The sequence below is a fragment of the Ochlerotatus camptorhynchus genome, unplaced genomic scaffold (assembly GCF_037179485.1).
Source record: "Ochlerotatus camptorhynchus isolate MF236.1 unplaced genomic scaffold, CSIRO-AGI_Acam_v1.1 ptg000102l, whole genome shotgun sequence".
In the NCBI taxonomy this organism is placed as follows: Eukaryota; Metazoa; Arthropoda; class Insecta; order Diptera; family Culicidae; genus Ochlerotatus; species Ochlerotatus camptorhynchus.
Window position 1 is genome coordinate 3,462,622 of NW_027040592.1, and position 19,603 is coordinate 3,482,224.

At 40.5% G+C, this 19,603-nt stretch overlaps 1 protein-coding gene across 4 annotated transcripts in view; it reads left to right on the forward strand.

Moving 5' to 3' along the window:
- Lrp4 (LDL receptor related protein 4) overlaps positions 1-19,603 on the forward strand; it is a 100,902-nt gene that overhangs the window by 5,010 nt on the left and 76,289 nt on the right. For all 4 annotated transcript variants that reach the window (XM_065219273.1, XM_065219272.1, XM_065219274.1 and 1 more), the window contains exon 2: positions 16,483-17,077. In XM_065219273.1, the coding sequence (XP_065075345.1) occupies positions 16,951-17,077 (127 nt within the window). In that variant the 5' untranslated portion in view covers positions 16,483-16,950. The remainder of the gene's footprint in view (positions 1-16,482; positions 17,078-19,603) is intronic.

The window sequence follows — 19,603 nt, forward strand, 5'->3', positions numbered from 1 at the left end:
CATTTGTAATTTGAAGGGGTGGGTTTTCATTTGCGAGAAATCGACGTCTAAAGCCATTGTTTACAAAATCAATTACGCCCCTTTGAAATGTTGGCACTGAATTCTGAAAGTGACGAAGAAATGGGTAGCGATGAATTTTATTTTCTTTGATATTGTATAATGTATAACTTTATTGAGATCTTCTTCTACTTCTTATTCGCATTTCAAGCTTATTGCTTAGCGCATATTAGCTTATTGCGTGCTCTCAACTTAGTGTTCTACATGCACTTCCACAGTTATTAATTGAGAGCTTTCGATGCCAATACCAATGCATGAATTTGTATATTGTGTGGCAAGCACAATGATACTCTATGCCCAGGGAAGTCGAGAAAATTTCCAACCCGAAAGATTCGGACCGGGAATCGAACCCGCCCTCTCCAGCTTGGTAATACCGTGCCTTTACTGACTAGGCTATGAGACTCCTCAAACTTTATTGAGATATAGGTAGTAATTATTTGAGGTAGTAATGTTGTTTTTAATGTTCATAAAAAAAAACAACAGTAAAACAATTATACGGGAAGTTGTGACCCTATAGTTTGGTAATAAGCAGATCAGCAGAGAATACAAAAGAAGACTAATGATTTGGTATGCATTGGGCAGCATTTTGAGTATACTTTCAAATGTAATCAACCTGGTTTGCCCAACTTCGAGCTATTTACCTTGTAAATAGTGCTGATTTTGGATCAAAACTTTGAATATTTTAAGAAATATTGAAGAAATGGACTTGCTTCCCAAGACAAAATAACGTAGGAGAATTTACGTATTCTCGTCAATCTAAGCAGCGTCCGAACTTCTATTAGCGATTTCTCAGCGTCACACACATACATGACAGGTTTGTTTGTTGACATTTATCTGCTGCTTGCTGTTCTACCAATTCCAATCGACAGAATTGATCAAAACGGGTTGAACATGTTTTTACAACGCTCCAAACTTCTCAGGTGAGAGTGACTATTGTCGGCAGTCTCTTTTTCTTCGGCACCCTTTCCATTTGAACTGCGTGTTAACCAGCTGTTCTATTATCGGCAACTCGAAATCAGCCGTATTTTGTACTATGTATATTTCATTTAAAGAAAACTATGGTATAACAGGAATTCACAGTCGTAAAATGTAATCAGATTTAAGCTGAAAAGGTAAGGAATCGGCTTAATACATTCAGCGAAGAGTTTTGATGGGAAAATACAGTGAAATAAACGTTTCAATTTCGGTTGCCGAAAACAGTCAATGGGTGCCGAAGCCATAATTTACCCTATTTAAAAAAAAAACAAACATTTGTGTAGAACATACTAATTACTTTCTGAAAAGTTATTTGCAAAAAACTGATTTTCTGAAAGCTCTTACCAAAAAAAAAATACATATTTCTGTAAACATAAGAGATAGAGGGTTGAAATCTTCAGCAAAAATGTTTGTTTTAATATTGTCTAAAACTTTGCTCAAGACACCATTTTGCTTTCTCGACAAACAAAAAAGTAAATTTTCCATCTCCCTGCCAGGTGGATAAATAATGAAATGGTTAAGCTCAAAAGAAGGAGCTTCCCAAGCAACACAGAAAACATCTCAATTATTTTATGTTTTTATTTAAGTTACCCAGAAATCCCTTAAATGGGACAGGAAATACATCTTGATACGACAAAGTTTCAACTTTGTTGCTTCATTTACTTTAGGTCACAATAATGAAACTCAACTGTTTCAATGTACTGCTTGGATGACCTGTCAAATCATGCCTCAATTGGGAGGAGCAAACATGTTACACTCAAATTGGTATGAAGTTATATGCTACGTGATATTGTATGAAACACTTGGGCAACAAATCTGACTTGTGTTGTGTTTGTTGAATGAGGGTTCCATAAAATATTATGTTTCTTAAAACTTTGGTGCAATAGAGTATGAACTAAAGGGTGATACGGTCAAAATTTGGTCAAGGGAAAACGCGTGTAAATCGGTGAAATCGTTTATTTAAAAAATCAAATTAAATTTCTTTTTCAAGTTCAATTAGTATAAAATTCAGGAAAAATATTCAGTTAGGCTTCCGCTTTTCCAAATCCGAATTGCCGGGCCTTACGCTTGACCCCTGCCATCAGATTTTGTACAGCCACCTTGTCCACCTTCTTCGCCGCAGAAAGCCAGTTTGCCTTGAACTGCTGCTCGCCCTTAGCAGTTTTTTTGGTCTTCTTTAGGTTCCGCTTGACAATAGCCCAGTATTTCTCAATTGGGCGGACCTCTGGCGTGTTGGGAGGGTTCTTGTCCTTGGGAACCAACTGCACGTTGTTGGCGGCGTACCACTCCATGGCCTTTTTACCGTAATGGCAAGATGCCAAATCCGGCCAAAACAGTACGGAACAACCGTGTTTCTTCAGGAAAGGCAGCAGACGTTTATTCAAACACTCTTTCACGTAAATTTCTTGGTTGACAGTCCCGGAAGCTATGAAAATGCTGCTTTTCAAGCCACAGGTACAGATGGCTTGCCAAACCAGATATTTCTTTGCGAACTTTGACAGTTTCATGTGCTTGAAAACATCTGCTACCTTTCCCCTTCCTTTTGCCGTATAAAACTCCTGTCCCGGAAGCTGCTTGTAGTCGGCTTTGACGTAGGTTTCGTCGTCCATTACCACGCAGTCAAACTTCGTCAGCATCGTCGTGTACAGCCTCCGGGATCGCGCTTTGGCCGTCGTATTTTGTTTATCATCGCGATTTGGAGTCACTACCTTCTTGTAAGTCGATAGTCCGGCTCGTTTTTTGGCTCGATGCACGGTTGTAGACGATACACCCAGCTTATTTGCGGCATCTCGGAGAGAGAGGTTAGGGTTTCGCTTGAAACTACCGGCAACTCTCTTTGTCGTCTCAGCGGCTTCCGGTTTTCGATTTCCCCCCGATCCAGACTTCCTGGCTGTCGACAAACGTTCCCCAAACACTTTAATTACATTTGTAACGGTTGATTTGGCAACTTTTAGCGATTTTGCTAACTTTGCGTGCGAGTAGCTCGGATTTTCGCGATGCGCGAGCAAAATTTTGATACGCTGCTCTTCTTGCTTGGACGGCATTTTGACAACTGAAGAGTGAATTCCAAAATCAAAATAGGAGCAACATTCTACACACACACACCTTCAAAATGAGGGGTGTTCAGGTTTTTTAAATGCAAAATTGAAAGAAATACGTCAAGTTGATATTGACCAAATTTTGACCGTATCACCCTTTATATGTTTTTGTACCAATTGAGCAACTGTTTCGAGATGTTACTAAAAAGTTGGCGAACCAAGATGTGTTGAAGAACCTATTTCCAATCTTGTTCCAATTAAGCGTATGAATCTATAAGTTTTCAAACTTCGTTTTGCAACCAACGGAATCAAGTTGTCACTGTAAAGGTTTGTTGTAACCATCTAGTATCTACCATGGCTCAAATATGTCTTGTTACTTTGGACAACATTGGCAAAAGCGGAGAAATCGTAAGGCATGATGCATGTTCTAACATCTACATTGGAAATGGAAAATCACGACGAGGACGATAGGATTACGGATGGTGGGGGACGATGGTGACTAAAGACGATGCCAACAGCGGCTGGCGTGGCCGTAGTCTCTCAACCGACTTGGTCCAAAGGGCTAAATAGAACGGTGAGAAGCCTGAGATGACGTTGGATTGATTGTTGCATGAGCTGGGGGCAGCAAATATGTTGATGACGCCGAGGGGAGATGTGGCCGTTGACGATCCGTTGGAGACGGAGCTCGTATTTGCCGGAACTGCTGGCGAACAGGAAACGGCACCAAAAAGCGGGTGGATTGCCAGAACTAGTGGCTCATAATGCCGAAACCTGATGGTTTCTGACGGAGGAGGAGCACCGATCTCGCTACCACTCGATGTCACATTACTACTGACAAGTGACGCTTAACGCACGCACATACACAACAAATTCTATGATTGTTCAAACTACGCATTTGCTACTTATTGTTAACGTAACTGGAACATGGGTACCATCGATAATACGTAATGGTGCAGTTATATTGACAAATCGTTGCGGTGTTGTTGCAGTTTAGTATGAATAATTAATTTTAATATCCACCTATCTGCAACGTAAACAATACTTAATGTAAACTTTGCATGATGTCTTGAAAAATAGCTACATTATTGTAACGTACTATTTAACATGTTTGCAACAGTTCAGTTAGTTGGTTTATATCTTGGTGAAACGTACATTACCGGCCGAAATTATGTTGCTATAATGGAGAATGTTCACAAATATTCAAAACATTAAAAAATTAAATCATTTCAGAATTTTACACTTGTTGATGGTTATGAGAGGGCGTTTTGATGTGTTATCGGTGCAGGAAATTAAAGAACTATATTAAGTTCTCCATTTTGGTTGACTCTATTTTCTTATGGTGTAATTTTGTTCAGGTGAAGGCTTTGGTTTGTATTTTGTCAACATTTCGATCGTAATTTTTGCTTTATAATTATAAGCTATTTTTTAAAAGATCAGTGAATGTTGACTAGATGTTTATGAAAAGAAGTCTTACGCTTTAATTCTCGCGCAATAAACTGGGAGTTTGAATCTTTAGGGTTTGAAGTAAGAACTCTAAGCGTTGAAATATCGACCCCATACACTAATTATTGGATGGTGTGTGGCCTTGTAATATTATGATCGACCAAGGGGTCAAAAGCAAGACCACAAATTGATGATCCGTAGCAGCTAGCAGGAATATTTATTTTGAGTTGAATTTTTGTTTCTTGTTTCCGGGAGTCATACGAGTCCCCCAACTGATCTCCAACGACCGTCTTCGGAATCCGTAACCGCTCAAGTTTTCTCATTTTTTAGAGAACATTGACGGGTAAATATATTTTTTTCAGACATCATCACACAAAGATGGACTCAAAAGCCACAGAAAATCAACCTTTCGGTTTTGTTGCAAGTCCAAGTTTCTTCAATGAGATTGAAAGCGTATTGTTACGTTCTTATTTTCTATGAAATCTTTGGAAAAAAAATGATTTTCTTGGATGTTTCCAACATTTGCGATCATCCACAAATTTAGTAACGGAATATGGGGAGAGGGGGATTGACAATGTCATGCATACAATTCAGGTGAGTGAAAAGCATAATTTTATCTTAAGGGATTTAATGCCAAAACACCTCCAAATACATTAAATGCGCAAATGCATGAAAAAAAAATTCCCAAATCTAATGACTTTCTGAAAATTTTAAAATCTTAGAAAGATTTACGGGGGAAGAGTTGCGCACTGAAAACATTACAGAGTCTTACAAGGAAGGGGAGGGGATTTCATGATCATTCAAATACCCTTACATAATTTGTGGATGGCTTCCTATTAGAAAAATCAAAACGCATCGAAAAAAAATCGAACCGGTAAACTTTCGTTTGATTTTCAAACCCAAAAAATCAAAAAAAAAATCACTATTTCAGTTCATAATATTTTCAGAATTAAAAGATTTTTTAAATACTGCAATGCTCATCAAAACTTGAGGCGTTTGTGGTTCTATTGCAATGGATAGATAAAAATAATCTGTTCAAAAATGACGAAATTATGAAAGTTTTTGCATTTTTCAGTAAAAGACAGTGGGGGTTTGAGAGTTAAAATGATTAATTCCAATAAGAAAGTTAGTTATCATTCCTCGCCGATAGCTTGAAGTAGCCGGACGTAGTTTGTTCGTGTCTCCGTTGCGGGTATTGGTTTCGTAGCCGGTGGAGTTTTTTTTCCCACCATAGTGGTTTTTTTATATCGCGCGTTTTACCTACCGTGGACGAAGTTCAGTGCCCAAGGCAACCGCAGTCAGCAGAGGAAGTAGCCACCTTTAGCGACGCTATAGGTGGACTATCATCTCACCGTCATCGTCTCATCACCACTCCAAAGCAGCAAGCAACAACAACAAAGCAGCAAACGGAGTGGCTGCACCAGCTCACACAGCCGGCAACGGCCGGTGTTAAGTATACTATACAATAGTCTTCTCTAGCCCATTGCCGCGCTTTTGTTATAGAATTTTGCGCGTGGCTTTGCCCTCTCCCCTGATAGGGTTGTGAGGGCTATAGTGGTGCAACTTCTTGCAACTAGTAAAAAGTTTTTTTTTTTTTTTTTTTGGTAATTTTGTTTTTGTTTTGCTTGGTTGTTCATACACTGGGCAACAAAATATTAACAACTAGTAGTTAAGTAGATTAATTGGTGAAGGTTTTTTGAAGTATTTTTTTTTTTTTCCTTTTTAAGCGGTTGTGCACCGCGTTTGCGCAACACTTATGGCGTCTTCAGATACCTACGTTGCGCGAACTAGATACTATCAACCGTCTTCAAAAGGACCATGGGTTGTCTTTTTTCGGCCTAAAAATAAACCTTTGAAAACTCTCGACATTTCAAGAGACTTGCTGCGTAAGTATCCGGGAATCTTGGTACATAAAGAGAGATTCAATAAACTGCGTGTAGAAGCACCGACTTATGATGTGGCAAATAAAATTGCTGAACATGAGCTGTTTAGTGTTGAGTACAACATCTACATCCCTTCTCGAGATGTGGAGATAGAAGGTGTGGTCTCCGACGCGAGTCTGAGTGTCGCGGACTTAAAACGAGCATCGGGTTGCTTCAAAAACTCGAAAATCGGAGATCAGGTACAGATACTGGATGTCAGGCAACTGCATTCAGTATCTTTGCAAGATGGCATAAAAGTTTATCAGCATTCAGACTCGTTTCGGGTGACTTTCGCTGGTTCAGTTCTCCCAAACTTTGTTAAAGTTGATGGTGCTTTTTTTCCGGTGCGGTTGTTTGTACAGAGGGTATATAATTGTACCAACTGCAAAAGGCTGGGACACTCGGCCAGCCATTGCGGCAACAAAACTCGTTGTGGCAAATGTGGTGAAAACCACAAAGAGGATTCTTGCCACAAAGAATCAGTAAAATGCGCTTATTGTGGCGAGAATCCTCACCCCTTGCAGGAGTGCCCGATGTACAAGCAGCACTCCGATAAAGTGCAGCGTTCAATCTCTGGACGCTCCAAGCAGTCATATGCACAAATGGTGAAGGCTGCATCAGCCGTCCAAGATGAAAATCAATTTTCGATTTTGTCAGCTGAAGAATCGGACTCTGACTCATCCGATGAGGGTGACTCTACGGTGGTACACTTTGAAAACGAACGGATCCTCAAAACGAAAATGCTCCTCCCCGAAAGTGCGCCGTAAGAAAACTAAAGTCACTCCCAGAGGATTGCAAAATTCCCAGGGTAATGGGGATGAAAAAATTAAATCGAAGGCTCCTACTGCTCCACTTCCTGGCTGCAGTAAGGATTTTCCGCCATTACCCAACAAAGATAAGAAAAACAAAAAAGCTGCTCCTCAAACTTCTCAAAAGAAATCCAAGTCCGAACGCGGTTTGCTAGCTTTTTCGGACATTGTGGAATTCATAATAAATATGTTCAACATACAAGACCCTCTTAGAAGCTTAGTTTCTGCCTTGCTTCCAACACTAGAATCATATCTTAAGCAATTGACTGTTTCATGGCCCCTCCTTGCATCAATCATATCTTTCGATGGATAATTCGTCGAACGAGGTTGAAGATATGATCACTGTGCTACAGTGGAACTGCCGTAGTCTAGTGCCTAAACTAGACTCGTTCAAATTTTTACTTCACAATTCTGATTGTGATATATTTGCTCTCTGTGAAACATGGCTTTCTTCCGATAAAGAACTCAACTTCCACGATTTTAACATTATACGCCTGGATAGAGACGATTCTTATGGAGGAGTACTTTTAGGGATCAAAAAGTGCTACCCTTTCTACAAAATTTCCCTTCCTGCTCTATCCGGCGTCGAAATCGTTGCTTGCCAAATAAATGTGAAGAACAAAGATCTTTGCATAGCTTCAGTATACGCTCCACCAAGAACCTCCGTTAGCCGTAGTCAACTCTGGAATCTAGTTTCGATTCTTCCATCCCCAGTATTATTTCTGGGTGATATGAACTCCCATGGTACTGGGTGGGGCGATCTATATGATGACAATAGAGCGGCTATTTTTTACGATTTATGCGACGATTTCAACTTGACTATTTTGAACACTGGTGAACCGACACGTATAGCAAAACCTCCGGCTCGAGAAAGTCGACTCGACTTATCTTTGTGTTCAAGATCGCTATCACTGGATTGTCTGTGGAAGGTTATCAATGATCCCCATGGTAGCGATCATTTGCCAATCATCATTTCAATTAAGTGTGCCCCTCACTCTGCAGAACCATCTCGACTTCCATTTGATCTTACAAGGAACATAGATTGGCATAAATTTGCAACGGCGGTGACAATCGGTGTCGAATCAATAGATACGCTTCCACCATTGGAAGAATATCGATTCCTCGCCGATTTGATATACAAAAGTTCACTGGAAGCACAAAAAAGAAAAGTTCCAAGTGCGCCCTTCAAAAGGAGACCAGCCACACCTGGATGGGACGAAGAATGCACAAAATTGTATGTAGAAAAATCTGATGCTTTCAAAGCTTTTCGTAGACACAAAACTTCCACATATTTCGAGGAATATTCAAAGCTTGAGACAAAGCTGAAACAATTAGTCAAAGAAAAGAAACGCGGTTATTGGCGCAATTTCGTCGAGGGACTCTCACGAGAAACCTCAATGAACACCTTGTGGAGGGTGGCTCGGAACATGCGTAACCGCTCATCTTCTAATGAGAGTGAAGAATACTCCAACCGATGGATATTCGATTTCGCTAAAAAGGTCTGTCCGGACTCAGCTCCAGCACAACACATTCTTCGAGAAGCGTCTCCGAGCGGCAGCTCTCTGGATAGACCATTCACAATGCTGGAATTCTCTATGGCTCTTCTTTCATCGAACAACTCCTCACCGGGAAGCGATATGATTAAATTCAATCTTCTGAAAAATCTCCCAGATATCGCTAAAAGACGCTTGCTAGACTTATTCAATTCCTTACTAGAAAACAACATTATACCGCCTGAATGGAGACAGGTCAAAGTAATAGCCATTCGAAAACCTGGCAAACCAGCGTCTGACCATAACTCATACCGTCCGATTGCGATGCTTTCGTGCATTAGGAAATTGTTGGAGAAAATGATCCTTCGGAGACTCGATCGCTGGGTCGAATCAAATAACTTGCTATCAAATACACAGTTTGGGTTCCGCAAGAGCAAAGGAACAAACGATTGTCTAGCGCTGCTTTCCTCAGATATTCAACTGGCCTTTGCGCACAAGGAGCAATTGGCTTCAGTATTCTTGGACATTAAGGGGGCTTTTGATTCAGTTTCCATTGAAATTCTGTCAGACAATCTGCACAGATGTGGACTTTCTGGAATTTTAAATAATTTCTTGTACAATTTGTTGTCAGAAAAGCAAATGAACTTTTCCCTTGGACAACTGACAACTTCCAGAATTAGCTACATGGGCCTACCCCAAGGCTCATGTCTCAGCCCTCTTCTTTATAACTTTTATGTCAAAGATATCGACAACTGTTTGGCAGAACAATGCACGCTAAGACAACTTGCAGATGACGGTGTGGTTTCCGTAAGAGGTCCACATGCCATGGACTTGCAAGGACCATTGCAAAGTTCCTTAGATAACTTGTCTTCTTGGGCTAGGAATCTAGGGATCGAATTCTCGCCGCAGAAAACTGAACTGGTAGTGTTTACTCGAAAGCGGTACCCAGCCCAAATGCAACTTAATCTTTTGGGCAGAAACATTACTCAATCATTGTCTTTCAAGTACCTTGGGGTCTGGTTTGATTCAAAGTGCACTTGGAATACCCATATTACGTATTTGAAGCAAAAATGTCAGCAGAGGATCAACTTTCTCCGTTCAATTTGCGGCACATGGTGGGGTGCTCATCCGGGAGACCTCATAACGCTTTATAAAACAACAATTCTCTCTGTTCTAGAGTACGGCTCTTTCTGCTTTCTCTCGGCAAGAAAATGCCACCTTATAAAATTGGAACGAAGTCAATATCGTTGTCTGCGTATTGCTCTTGGCTGTATGCATTCAACGCATAACATGAGTCTCGAGGTTCTGGCAGGAGTAAAACCCCTCCAGAACCGTTTCTGGGAGCTCTCTCTCAGAATACTAATCAAATGCGGAGTGACGAACACACTTATAATTGCAAATTTTGAAGAAATTTTTGAGCTGAACACACAATCTCGATTTATGAGAATCTACCACCACTACATATCCTCGGATATGTGTCTTCCTTGTTATACTCCAGACCGTGCTCACTTCACCAATCGCAGTTCCTCAATTGAATATGATCTATCCATGAAACAAGTGATTCACGGGATTCCAGATCAACTTCGAACTATTATTATCCCACGTATTTTTACTGAAAAGTACCAACACGTCAATTGCGTGAACAGATATTTTACAGACGGGTCTCGTCTCAGTGGATCCACTGGCTTCGGTGTCTTCAATGAAAACTCTAGCGCCTTCCGCAAACTTCAGGAACCTTGTTCCGTTTATGTTGCTGAGCTGGCAGCAATCAACTTCGCATTGGGGATGATTTCCAACATGCCAGCAGACCATTACTTCGTCTTCTCGGATAGTCTCAGTTCTATTGAGGCTATTCGGTCGATGAAACCAAGTAGGCACTCATCTTATTTCCTTTCAAAGGTAAGGGAGCAGATGAGTGTGCTGGTCGAAAGATCATATATGATTACCTTTGTATGGGTCCCCTCACATTGCTCAATCCCAGGCAATGAGAAGGCGGACTCTCTCGCAAAGGTGGGCGCGCAGGAAGGCGAATTGTATGACAGGCAAATTTCACACGATGAATTTTACCATTTAGTGCGTCAGAGTACCCTTTCGAGTTGGCAAACCGATTGGGACAATGGAAATCTTGGACGGTGGTTACATTCAATTATTCCTAATGTTTCTTCGAGAGCGTGGTTTAAAGGCTTGGGCTTAAGTCGTGACTTCATTCGTGTGATGAGTAGACTTATGTCCAACCACTACTCGCTAGATGCGCATCTCAATAGAATAAACCTCGTGGACAGCAACATATGTCGGTGTGGAAACGGTTACGACGACATCGATCACGTAGTTTGGCAATGTACGGATAATGACGCCGCCAGAGAGCGACTTTTGAATACCCTCGAGGCCCAAGGAAGACAACCCTATATTCCTATCAGAGACGTGTTGGGTACCCGCGATCTCTGCTATATGCAGTCGATTTATGTGTTTCTGCAAATGTCTAGTATAAGAATTTAATTCGTTTGTCTTTTGTCTCTCTTTATTAGTTTTTGTTTGTCTTGTCCCCCGTCTCGATGAGTCTCATCGTCGCCCACTGGTCACCATAACCGGTCGAACTTCCAGACGAATCTAGAACCACACTATCGTTCATACTGGCGACATCACTCTGATGAGACAACGAAACCCTACCCAAGCTCCTCCCCTTTTCCTATCCTTCGACAATGTACCCCTCTAACCTCGAGTAAGCCGCGAGTAATCGGCCCAACTCCTACTAGACATAGAATTAAGTGAATTTTGTTACAAACAAAGAACAATGAATTATCGGCTCCGTAAAGCTAACGCGATTGAGCCTTACAAATAAACGAACTAGATAAAAAAAAAAATAAGAAAGTTATGATGCTCATTTACACTCAACAAATTCCACACGTTATCATCATGTGTCTCACACTTCTAGATAGAGCTGGAATTAGGGCGTAACAGCTTTTGTAAACAATGACTTCTCTCGATGACTACTAAAAAGTCAAGGCTCGCCCATGCAAACCATCATTTTCATCGGATAGGGGAAGTCTTTCCCTACTCGATGGTTTTGTTGGTTTGCGTGGGCGTGCCTTGAATTCCTAGAAATCATCGCGAGAAGTCAATGTTTACAAAAGCTGTTACGCCCTAATGTCAGCTCTATCTAGACTTAATTGAGCACTTATTGTGAAACACATCCATTTCATGTGTGAATCTTGTGCTGTGAACCATGCCTGAGCACCATTGGTTCGAATTGTGCCACACTTGGAGTCTATGTGCCACATATGGTGATATCAATAGCTTAGCACATCATAGTTCAATTTTCTACAATATTCTACTTTATCGACTTCTACTTTTCCGAGTCCAAAATTGAATCGACAAATTTATTAACAAAGCTGCCACAGGGCAGAGCATACATTTGCCTTTTTTTAATTGGTCTGATTTGGGAATTGATCCTGGACTGTTTTTTCCTTGATTAGTTTCCGTCGATCTTGTTTTCCGTGCTGAGCACCAATGCTACCGACGCCAGGAAGACAGCTCCCACACCTGGACCCTATCTATCGACCCATCAACTCATGAACCGGGGACCAACGGCTTTGCTTCCCTTCCGAAGGAAGGCGTGATCAGAGATGTTATGCCTCAGAACATCCCGGCGGCGCCGACTGGGATTGAACCCAGGCCTGCTGGGGTGAGAAATCTTGAACTGTTGTCAACGTTTGATCTTACAGGGCCACGGTTGTTCTCATATATGAGGCTGCTTGACAAGAATGAAGTTACAACTCATGTGCTCGATGTTTATGATGATTACCTTGGAGAACAAGCAATTCACATTTCATTGAAATGTAAAACACTTCAAATCTATCTGTTTTGAACAGTAGTTTCAATGTGCAATGCACTTAAATTGATAGAGAAAGATTTCAATGTTTCTAGTGTAGAACACATTGAACCATGGTGAAATACTCTTAAAATCAAGGGGTATTCAACTCTGCACACCTTAATCTGTGCCGAATGATTTAGCTGTTCCTACGCTGTGTTGAATGAGTCGAAATCTGTCAATCAAGGTGGCAATATCCCATGCGTTTGGCAACCCTGAATTTATAATGACCTTTGTGCTTGTTTATGTTCACAACGGTTTCTCGGTGGAAAAATACTCAGAAAATGTTGGCAGCTTTCCTCAGAAGAAATTTAATTACGGTAGAATTATTTCCTCCGAGAAAGACTGCCAAAAACAAGCAAAACGTTGGGCAGTTAAAAAAAACTAGGTGTGAACTCGCCAGACTTCATAGCCGAAACTCCAATTATTTTATTATATTTAATGCTGATGTAATTACTATTTTCCTTTGGAACCACGAGCTCAATTAAAATAATGATTTTTGTCTCCGATTTTGCATGGCCTCCTAAATGACATGAAAACATTCTCCTGACCGCAAAGGATGTGTCTGTCTTGAAGTTAATGAACCAAAAAGCGTTGCATAGGAATTGTGAAGCGAAACACGTAGAGGAAGTTCGCAAAGCAGCTGAAAAGGGACTTAAGAAGGACGTGACGGCGTTTGTTCAACGGGAAATCAAACCAGTGGATATGTTCCAAGCCGATACGGACAAGTGTTCAGCCTTCTAGTATCAGGAAAAGAAGCGCTATTTAAAGTATTTGGAATTGTTGAACATTGGATTTAATTGTTTCGGTTTCAACATCCTTCTGGTTTGGTTGGATCTGATCTGAAGAAACTCCCACATATAAGCCACCAATCTGCGATTATCTCGCGCAATATGGGAACAATTGTTCGGATAAGTATACAACATAATACGTAGCGTCCCGTGTGTGGTGCCCTAGCTCCGCAGTTCCGTACAGCGCACAATGAAGAAACGACGGGAAATGTGACGAATGTTGCGATCTCTTGATGCAACTCTGATGTCCTACTTGGAAGCATTTGTGATGCTAGACAAGAAGAGCCGGCGCGAAAGAATCGGAATTTATTCGTGGCACAGTACAATCCATCCAGTGCGTAGCTATCTCCATAGGAATTATGTTGCCCCAATCCGTGTCCGTCGACCAAACGTCTTGAATATTATGCTGTATTTTCCCTGCAATAGAACCCGCAGCGCTATAGGTAACGTTAGAAGATCTCCTGGAGAAGGCTCCGAGATGATTTGGTCTGGATAATGGTTTGCCAGGGGCGGGATCGGAAGTCAGCTGTCCATAGATATTTTTTTTCAATTTTGTTTTCAGTATCTGAAGTAAACAAAGCAGTAACCATAGTAATAAGTACGATTGGCAAAACTCAACAGTTCTGCCGTTTTATATAATATTTGTTAACGTATGCCCTACGTGCCGAAAAGGGGGCCGTGCTAGTTTCGGCACAGTGTGCAGAGTTGATTACCCTTGCTTAAAATAAATGTGTTTGTACATTTGAATTGATTTGATTTGATTGATTTCAATATTATAGAGAATTTCAGCCGTTGGCTGGTTCGTCTCTGAATATGTACATATGAAAAATCAAAAGTGTAAACACTTCGATCAGACGTGTGAACGTTTTTGAGTGTTCCGGTTTTTCCGTAAACCGCCTTCTTGGATTTCCAAAAATGCCCATATTGTAGGGTAGAACGCAAAAAAAAACTCATTATTTGGAACTTGCTTCATAAGCAAAAACCTCGTTCTTTGGGATTTACTTCGGATACTGCGTAAACAACTATTTCGTAAACGGAGATTTCAGTGTACTAATTAGCAAACATTTCATAATCTGACATGGAAACTGTCAGACTTACCCTTTCCGTTTTAGGTGCAACCTGATTTTTCTCCGTCATTAATGAGCAAATCTAAAGTTTCAACTATACATATATACTTTATTGTAGGAGAGTTACAGATGAAAAAAAAATTACCCAAACTTCTACCTTTATTCTGGTATGCGGTATACATACACAACTATTACTGGAACACCGACCCTATGTAGTTTCAAAACTACAAATTTATTAAAAATATACCGAGTGAAAACCTTACGACCGGCAGGCACAGAATTTCATACAATCAGCTGTCCGTCTTACCCCGAATACCTCTATGTATTCACCAGACCTAGTTTGTAACCAGTGAACAGATTACGAGAAACATCATTAAACTGAGAGCTTGGTAGGATCAATTGTTCACACCGAGATGACCTCAGAGCTCAGCTGTTATAATCTTGGTAATCTGAACTGAGTGTGTGACAATCGATTCTCCACAATTCGATAAGGGAAGATGCATACATGACGTAGCATTTTAGAGTGGCCAGCCATATAGAACAATACCCTACAAAGGGGAGGGGGACCGTTAAACGTTTGTTTACGTTTGATGAAGCACCAACTTTGAAACCCCTCCCCTTTGTAACGTATTTATCTGCAAGGCTGGGCACTAGACTGATGCAAAATTTGACTTTTTCGCTCCACAGTGCTTAAATGGTTTCAAATCGGGTCGTAATTAGCCTCCAAAAGTTACAAACTCATTTGGTTAGAAACAGATTTCGCACAAACCATTTGAAGTTTACATGTAAATTACTATGGGAAATCTCAACTTTTTGTTCATTGCCTTCTAGTCTTTTTCTATATTGAGCTGTGAAACAGTTCGATAGCTATTCTTATAGAAAATTTTCTCAGCTACAATTTTGCTCAAGATCGTTTCTATGTAAAACGAGACAGGAAATAGTTATAAATTATTTAAGAGATTGGTAAACTTATGACATGATCAAGCAGCTGCTCTGTAGGCAACACTGTATTTTGCAGTGTGACATAGTAGCCATAATTTTTGTGTCCTACTCAACGCCCCAGAAACACCAATGTTGCCTGCTGAGCAGTTGATTGAGCATGATCATAAGACATCAGTGCATTGAACCATTAATAATTTTCGATCCTTAGATTTAATCAAAAAGTTGTCTTGAGCAAAGTTGTAGCTGGGAAAATTTCCTACAAGTAAAATTGAAAGCTTTTGAAGCAGACCCATATGGTGAATTATTAGATAGAAATGAACAGAAATCTTGGTTCTACCATAGTAATTCCCATACAAACTTCAAATGGTTTGTGCCATCTCAGTTTCTCACCAAATGGGTTCAAATTTGAAGAGGTTAGTCAGGATCCGATTTGGAATCGTTTAAGTATTGTGGAGCGAAAATGTCAAATTTTGCATCACTGTACTGGGCACCCTAAAATGCTACGTCATTTATGCATCTTCCCTAACCCATACGTCAATAGCGATGTAGAACCAGAGTGAAAAATGATTTTCAAGGCTAATTCAATAGTCCCTTACATCGATTCCCTTTGCGTTATGTTGTTCTACGAAACTCGACATTTTTATATCCCGATGGTATCAGGTATCGAGTTGTGGACAGTTGCCAAGAACGATTTCGAAATAATGTGTGCAAGTTTTAAATAGAATAGATTTTTCCCAAACTAACTTTCCTTTGAGAGAAAACAAAAACTAACAACTCTATCCGAACCCACAGCATCCACCACCCATCAGATATCATCATCTCAACGTATTACTCCGCTCTTCTCGAGAGAGCTAGCTTTTACTCACGCTCCCTCCCAGAGAAGCTGCGCCTCGTGTCGGTGTGTATGTGCATTTCATTCATCGAATTTTCCTCGGTGTGTCGGAAAATTGGTCCTTTTCGCCCGCATCCCGCTGTGCACGATTTGTGCGACCCCAGTGAAAATCGACCTTCTGGCGACGGATGGCAGATGACGGTCCTCAGTTGATAACGAAATATTTTCTTCAATTTAACAAAAGGTAGCCCAAACCAAGCAGACACTATGAAGCGAGGATATAAGAGAAGATTCCTACCGGAACTAGTTACCGATTGTAACGTTTAAAAGCAAAAGTGAAGAAATTTTCCGTCGAAGAAAAGTGGGTGTAATCGAAGCCCACAAAGTGTCATCTTTCGCGGATGCATTCGATTTTGGAATTCTGCTGTGAAAAAGTGTAAAGCGAAGAAATAGGGAAACTCTTTTGAACATTTTTGGATCCCAGCAGCGTGTAACACGTCAGCAAGTAGGGAGTAGGTGGAAAATCCGTCGAGCTTGAAGCAAGGATTGTGCTTCACTACTGGAGTGACCACCCCCGGATTATTCACGCATCTGCCCACATAGCGAACCAAACGAGACGACGACAACTACAACAACGCAATTTCGGGTCAGTTTCCAGTCCACAGCCAGCAGAGTTGGCTCTCGCCTCAGCCACCGTCGATTGTGCGTGATCATGAGCAGCAACATTGGGAATGACCTTAGCGAACGAAGCAGTCGAGGTGGATTCATACGGAATGTCTCGGGCCGGCTCCTTGGCGTGGTGGCCACCTTCTCGGCCCTCCTGTTGGTCGTCGAAGTTGGTAAGTGTCAATTCATTTCTATTCGTAAATGTAATTTCGCAAGTGGCCAAAAATAAGAGCATTTCTGGCAACACTGCTGCGCGCCTCATAAAGTCGTGGAAAGGCGTTCTCGCTCTCCGCAAATCTCGCGTTCTCCTGTGAGAATCGGTCGGAAAAGCTTCATGCACAGCATCCCATGGTCGCAAATACCCCACTGTTGGGTGTTGTGCTGTGGTGGAGTTTGTGTGAAGTTTTTCTCCGCCCTGTACCTACATATTCCTATACGATGCACGCGATGCCTACGCGACGACGGCGAACAGAGAAAAAAATATGCTACTCTCTCGACGTTTTTATGCGATTCAAATGTTGTTGTGAACTGCAAAATGACAGTTGAAAGCAACGACGGTTGTCCGAAATCAATATTCTGAAAACTGTCGAAAACTGCGCTTCTGAAACTCGCAGAACATGTGAAAATGTAAGGACTTCAGCAGTTTTAGGAGTCCGAGGCCAGGGTGGATATTTTTAGGAATTGTGAAATCATTAGATGTTATAATTAGATTCGGTGCTTGTTTGTTGCAAGACAAGGTTGAAAAGTATCTGTTTGGCAAATACAATTGCTTTGCGAGACTCACAATTGGGTTATTTAGGGGTATTCAGGTAATTGCATATTCGTAATCTGCATGTCAAATGGAACCGAAATCCAAAATTTCATCCATTTTAAAGCAGTGGAACTATTTTAAATAAGTGTGATTGCATTAGTAAAATTCACCATTTCAGCGCCCCTCGAATGGTACGATGTATGGGAGCGATCTGTCAATTTGTTAGTTTAGTTTTATAATATAAACGTAGGAAAGGGGATTCGCTAGAAGCGCTTCTTTTGTTTTGAGAACAATGAGTGTAAATATTCATACAATGCGCTCTAAAAGGCCACCCACATTAGATCCGTTTGCGTTGCGTTGACGTAAATTTGACAGACAATAGATTTAGCTGTCACTTTGCTGCAACGCGTCTGGTCTGGATCTAATGTGCGTGGGTCTTAGTAGGATTTATATTGTAGCTAATGAACTAACGCATCGGAACGAACCTATTATTGATTTGTGCACGGTGACATAATTGATATTTTTGATCTTTTCTGATCGATAGAACGGAAATGGGCGATTACGTCGAAGTAGCGCTCTACCCTACTTTTCAAAAATTAAAATTAAACCCAATTAGCTATTGTATGATTCGTTCAGAGTGAGCACTCACGAATCATGCAATCGCTGATTGTGATATTCTAAAAAAAAGGTTTTATGTGTCAAATACATACTTTTCAACTTCTTCTTGTAACTTATAAACAGGGCTGTGGAGTCGGATGAAAATCGATCGACTCCAATTCTTCTGATTTGAAATTAACCTACTCTGACTCCGATTCGAACCAAATACAATTGTTTAAAAAATCCGGAATCATTAATAACAACAAAAATTATTTGGAAATGTATTGATTGTTTGTTAGAATATATTTCAAACATTCTCATTCTAATCCTTTAAACCTATTTTTTGTTATTCAGCATTTAACGCTCGCCATAATTGGCGTCTTGCAGTGAAACTTTTCCAAGCTTTCGCCACCTACATTTCGAAGTGAGAACTACTAGAAGGAGGATAGTTTATAAATTCTCCAAGTAAAACAGACGATTTTTGGGGCAAATCGGTCTATAAAGAAAAACTAATTATTTCCCGTGGAAACTTTTGCTTGAATCGTGTAAGAAAACGTGTTGGAAAGCTAACTGTTATTATTTCGGTATGGATCGAAGATGTTTTCATGGAAAATTATGCATAACAAGTTTGCACCCACAGGGAGAGGTTACCTCCTGCGCAGCTGCATTTTTCGGAAAATGGTGAATATGTGCGATTTCCACTAAGATGAAAGTGGAAATTAAGTGAATTTACTTAGGAAAGGTTGTATCATGCTGGTGGTAATGGAGAATTGGTTGTATAGGACGCCAATATTCAATAAATGTTCATTTTGGCTTTTTTAAGGTAAACATATTGATACTCACAATTTTCGACGGACAACGTAACGGAACTTGATGTACTCAACACGCACCATACTATAAAATGGTGCTAGATGGTTTTCAAAGTGATAACAAGCTGACAAATCATCTTTATTTTGAGTAATTGAGCAATGTACTTCTGTTACATCATATGTACGATGCAGCATTGGTGGAGCTGTGAAATGAAATGAATATATCTTATGAAAGTTCATCTAGAAAAGTCAAAGATGCACATCAGTCTGATCGTGAAAACATTTTCTTCTTCAATTCGAATGTTATATTGGAAGGAATTTACGCAGGCTTGATGAAAATTATGATTTAATGCTAATTTTCACTAATTTTATATGCAGCCTGTCAACATTATCATCATCATGCAGTGGCGACATCTGCGTCGAGCTTTTACCTTATCCAATAAGGTGATCAAGAGACGTTTCACAGTGGAACTGACAGCTAGAAATCTAGAGTGTGTGAGTGATCTGGTGTTAATGGTGCTGAATGTATACATAAACATAGC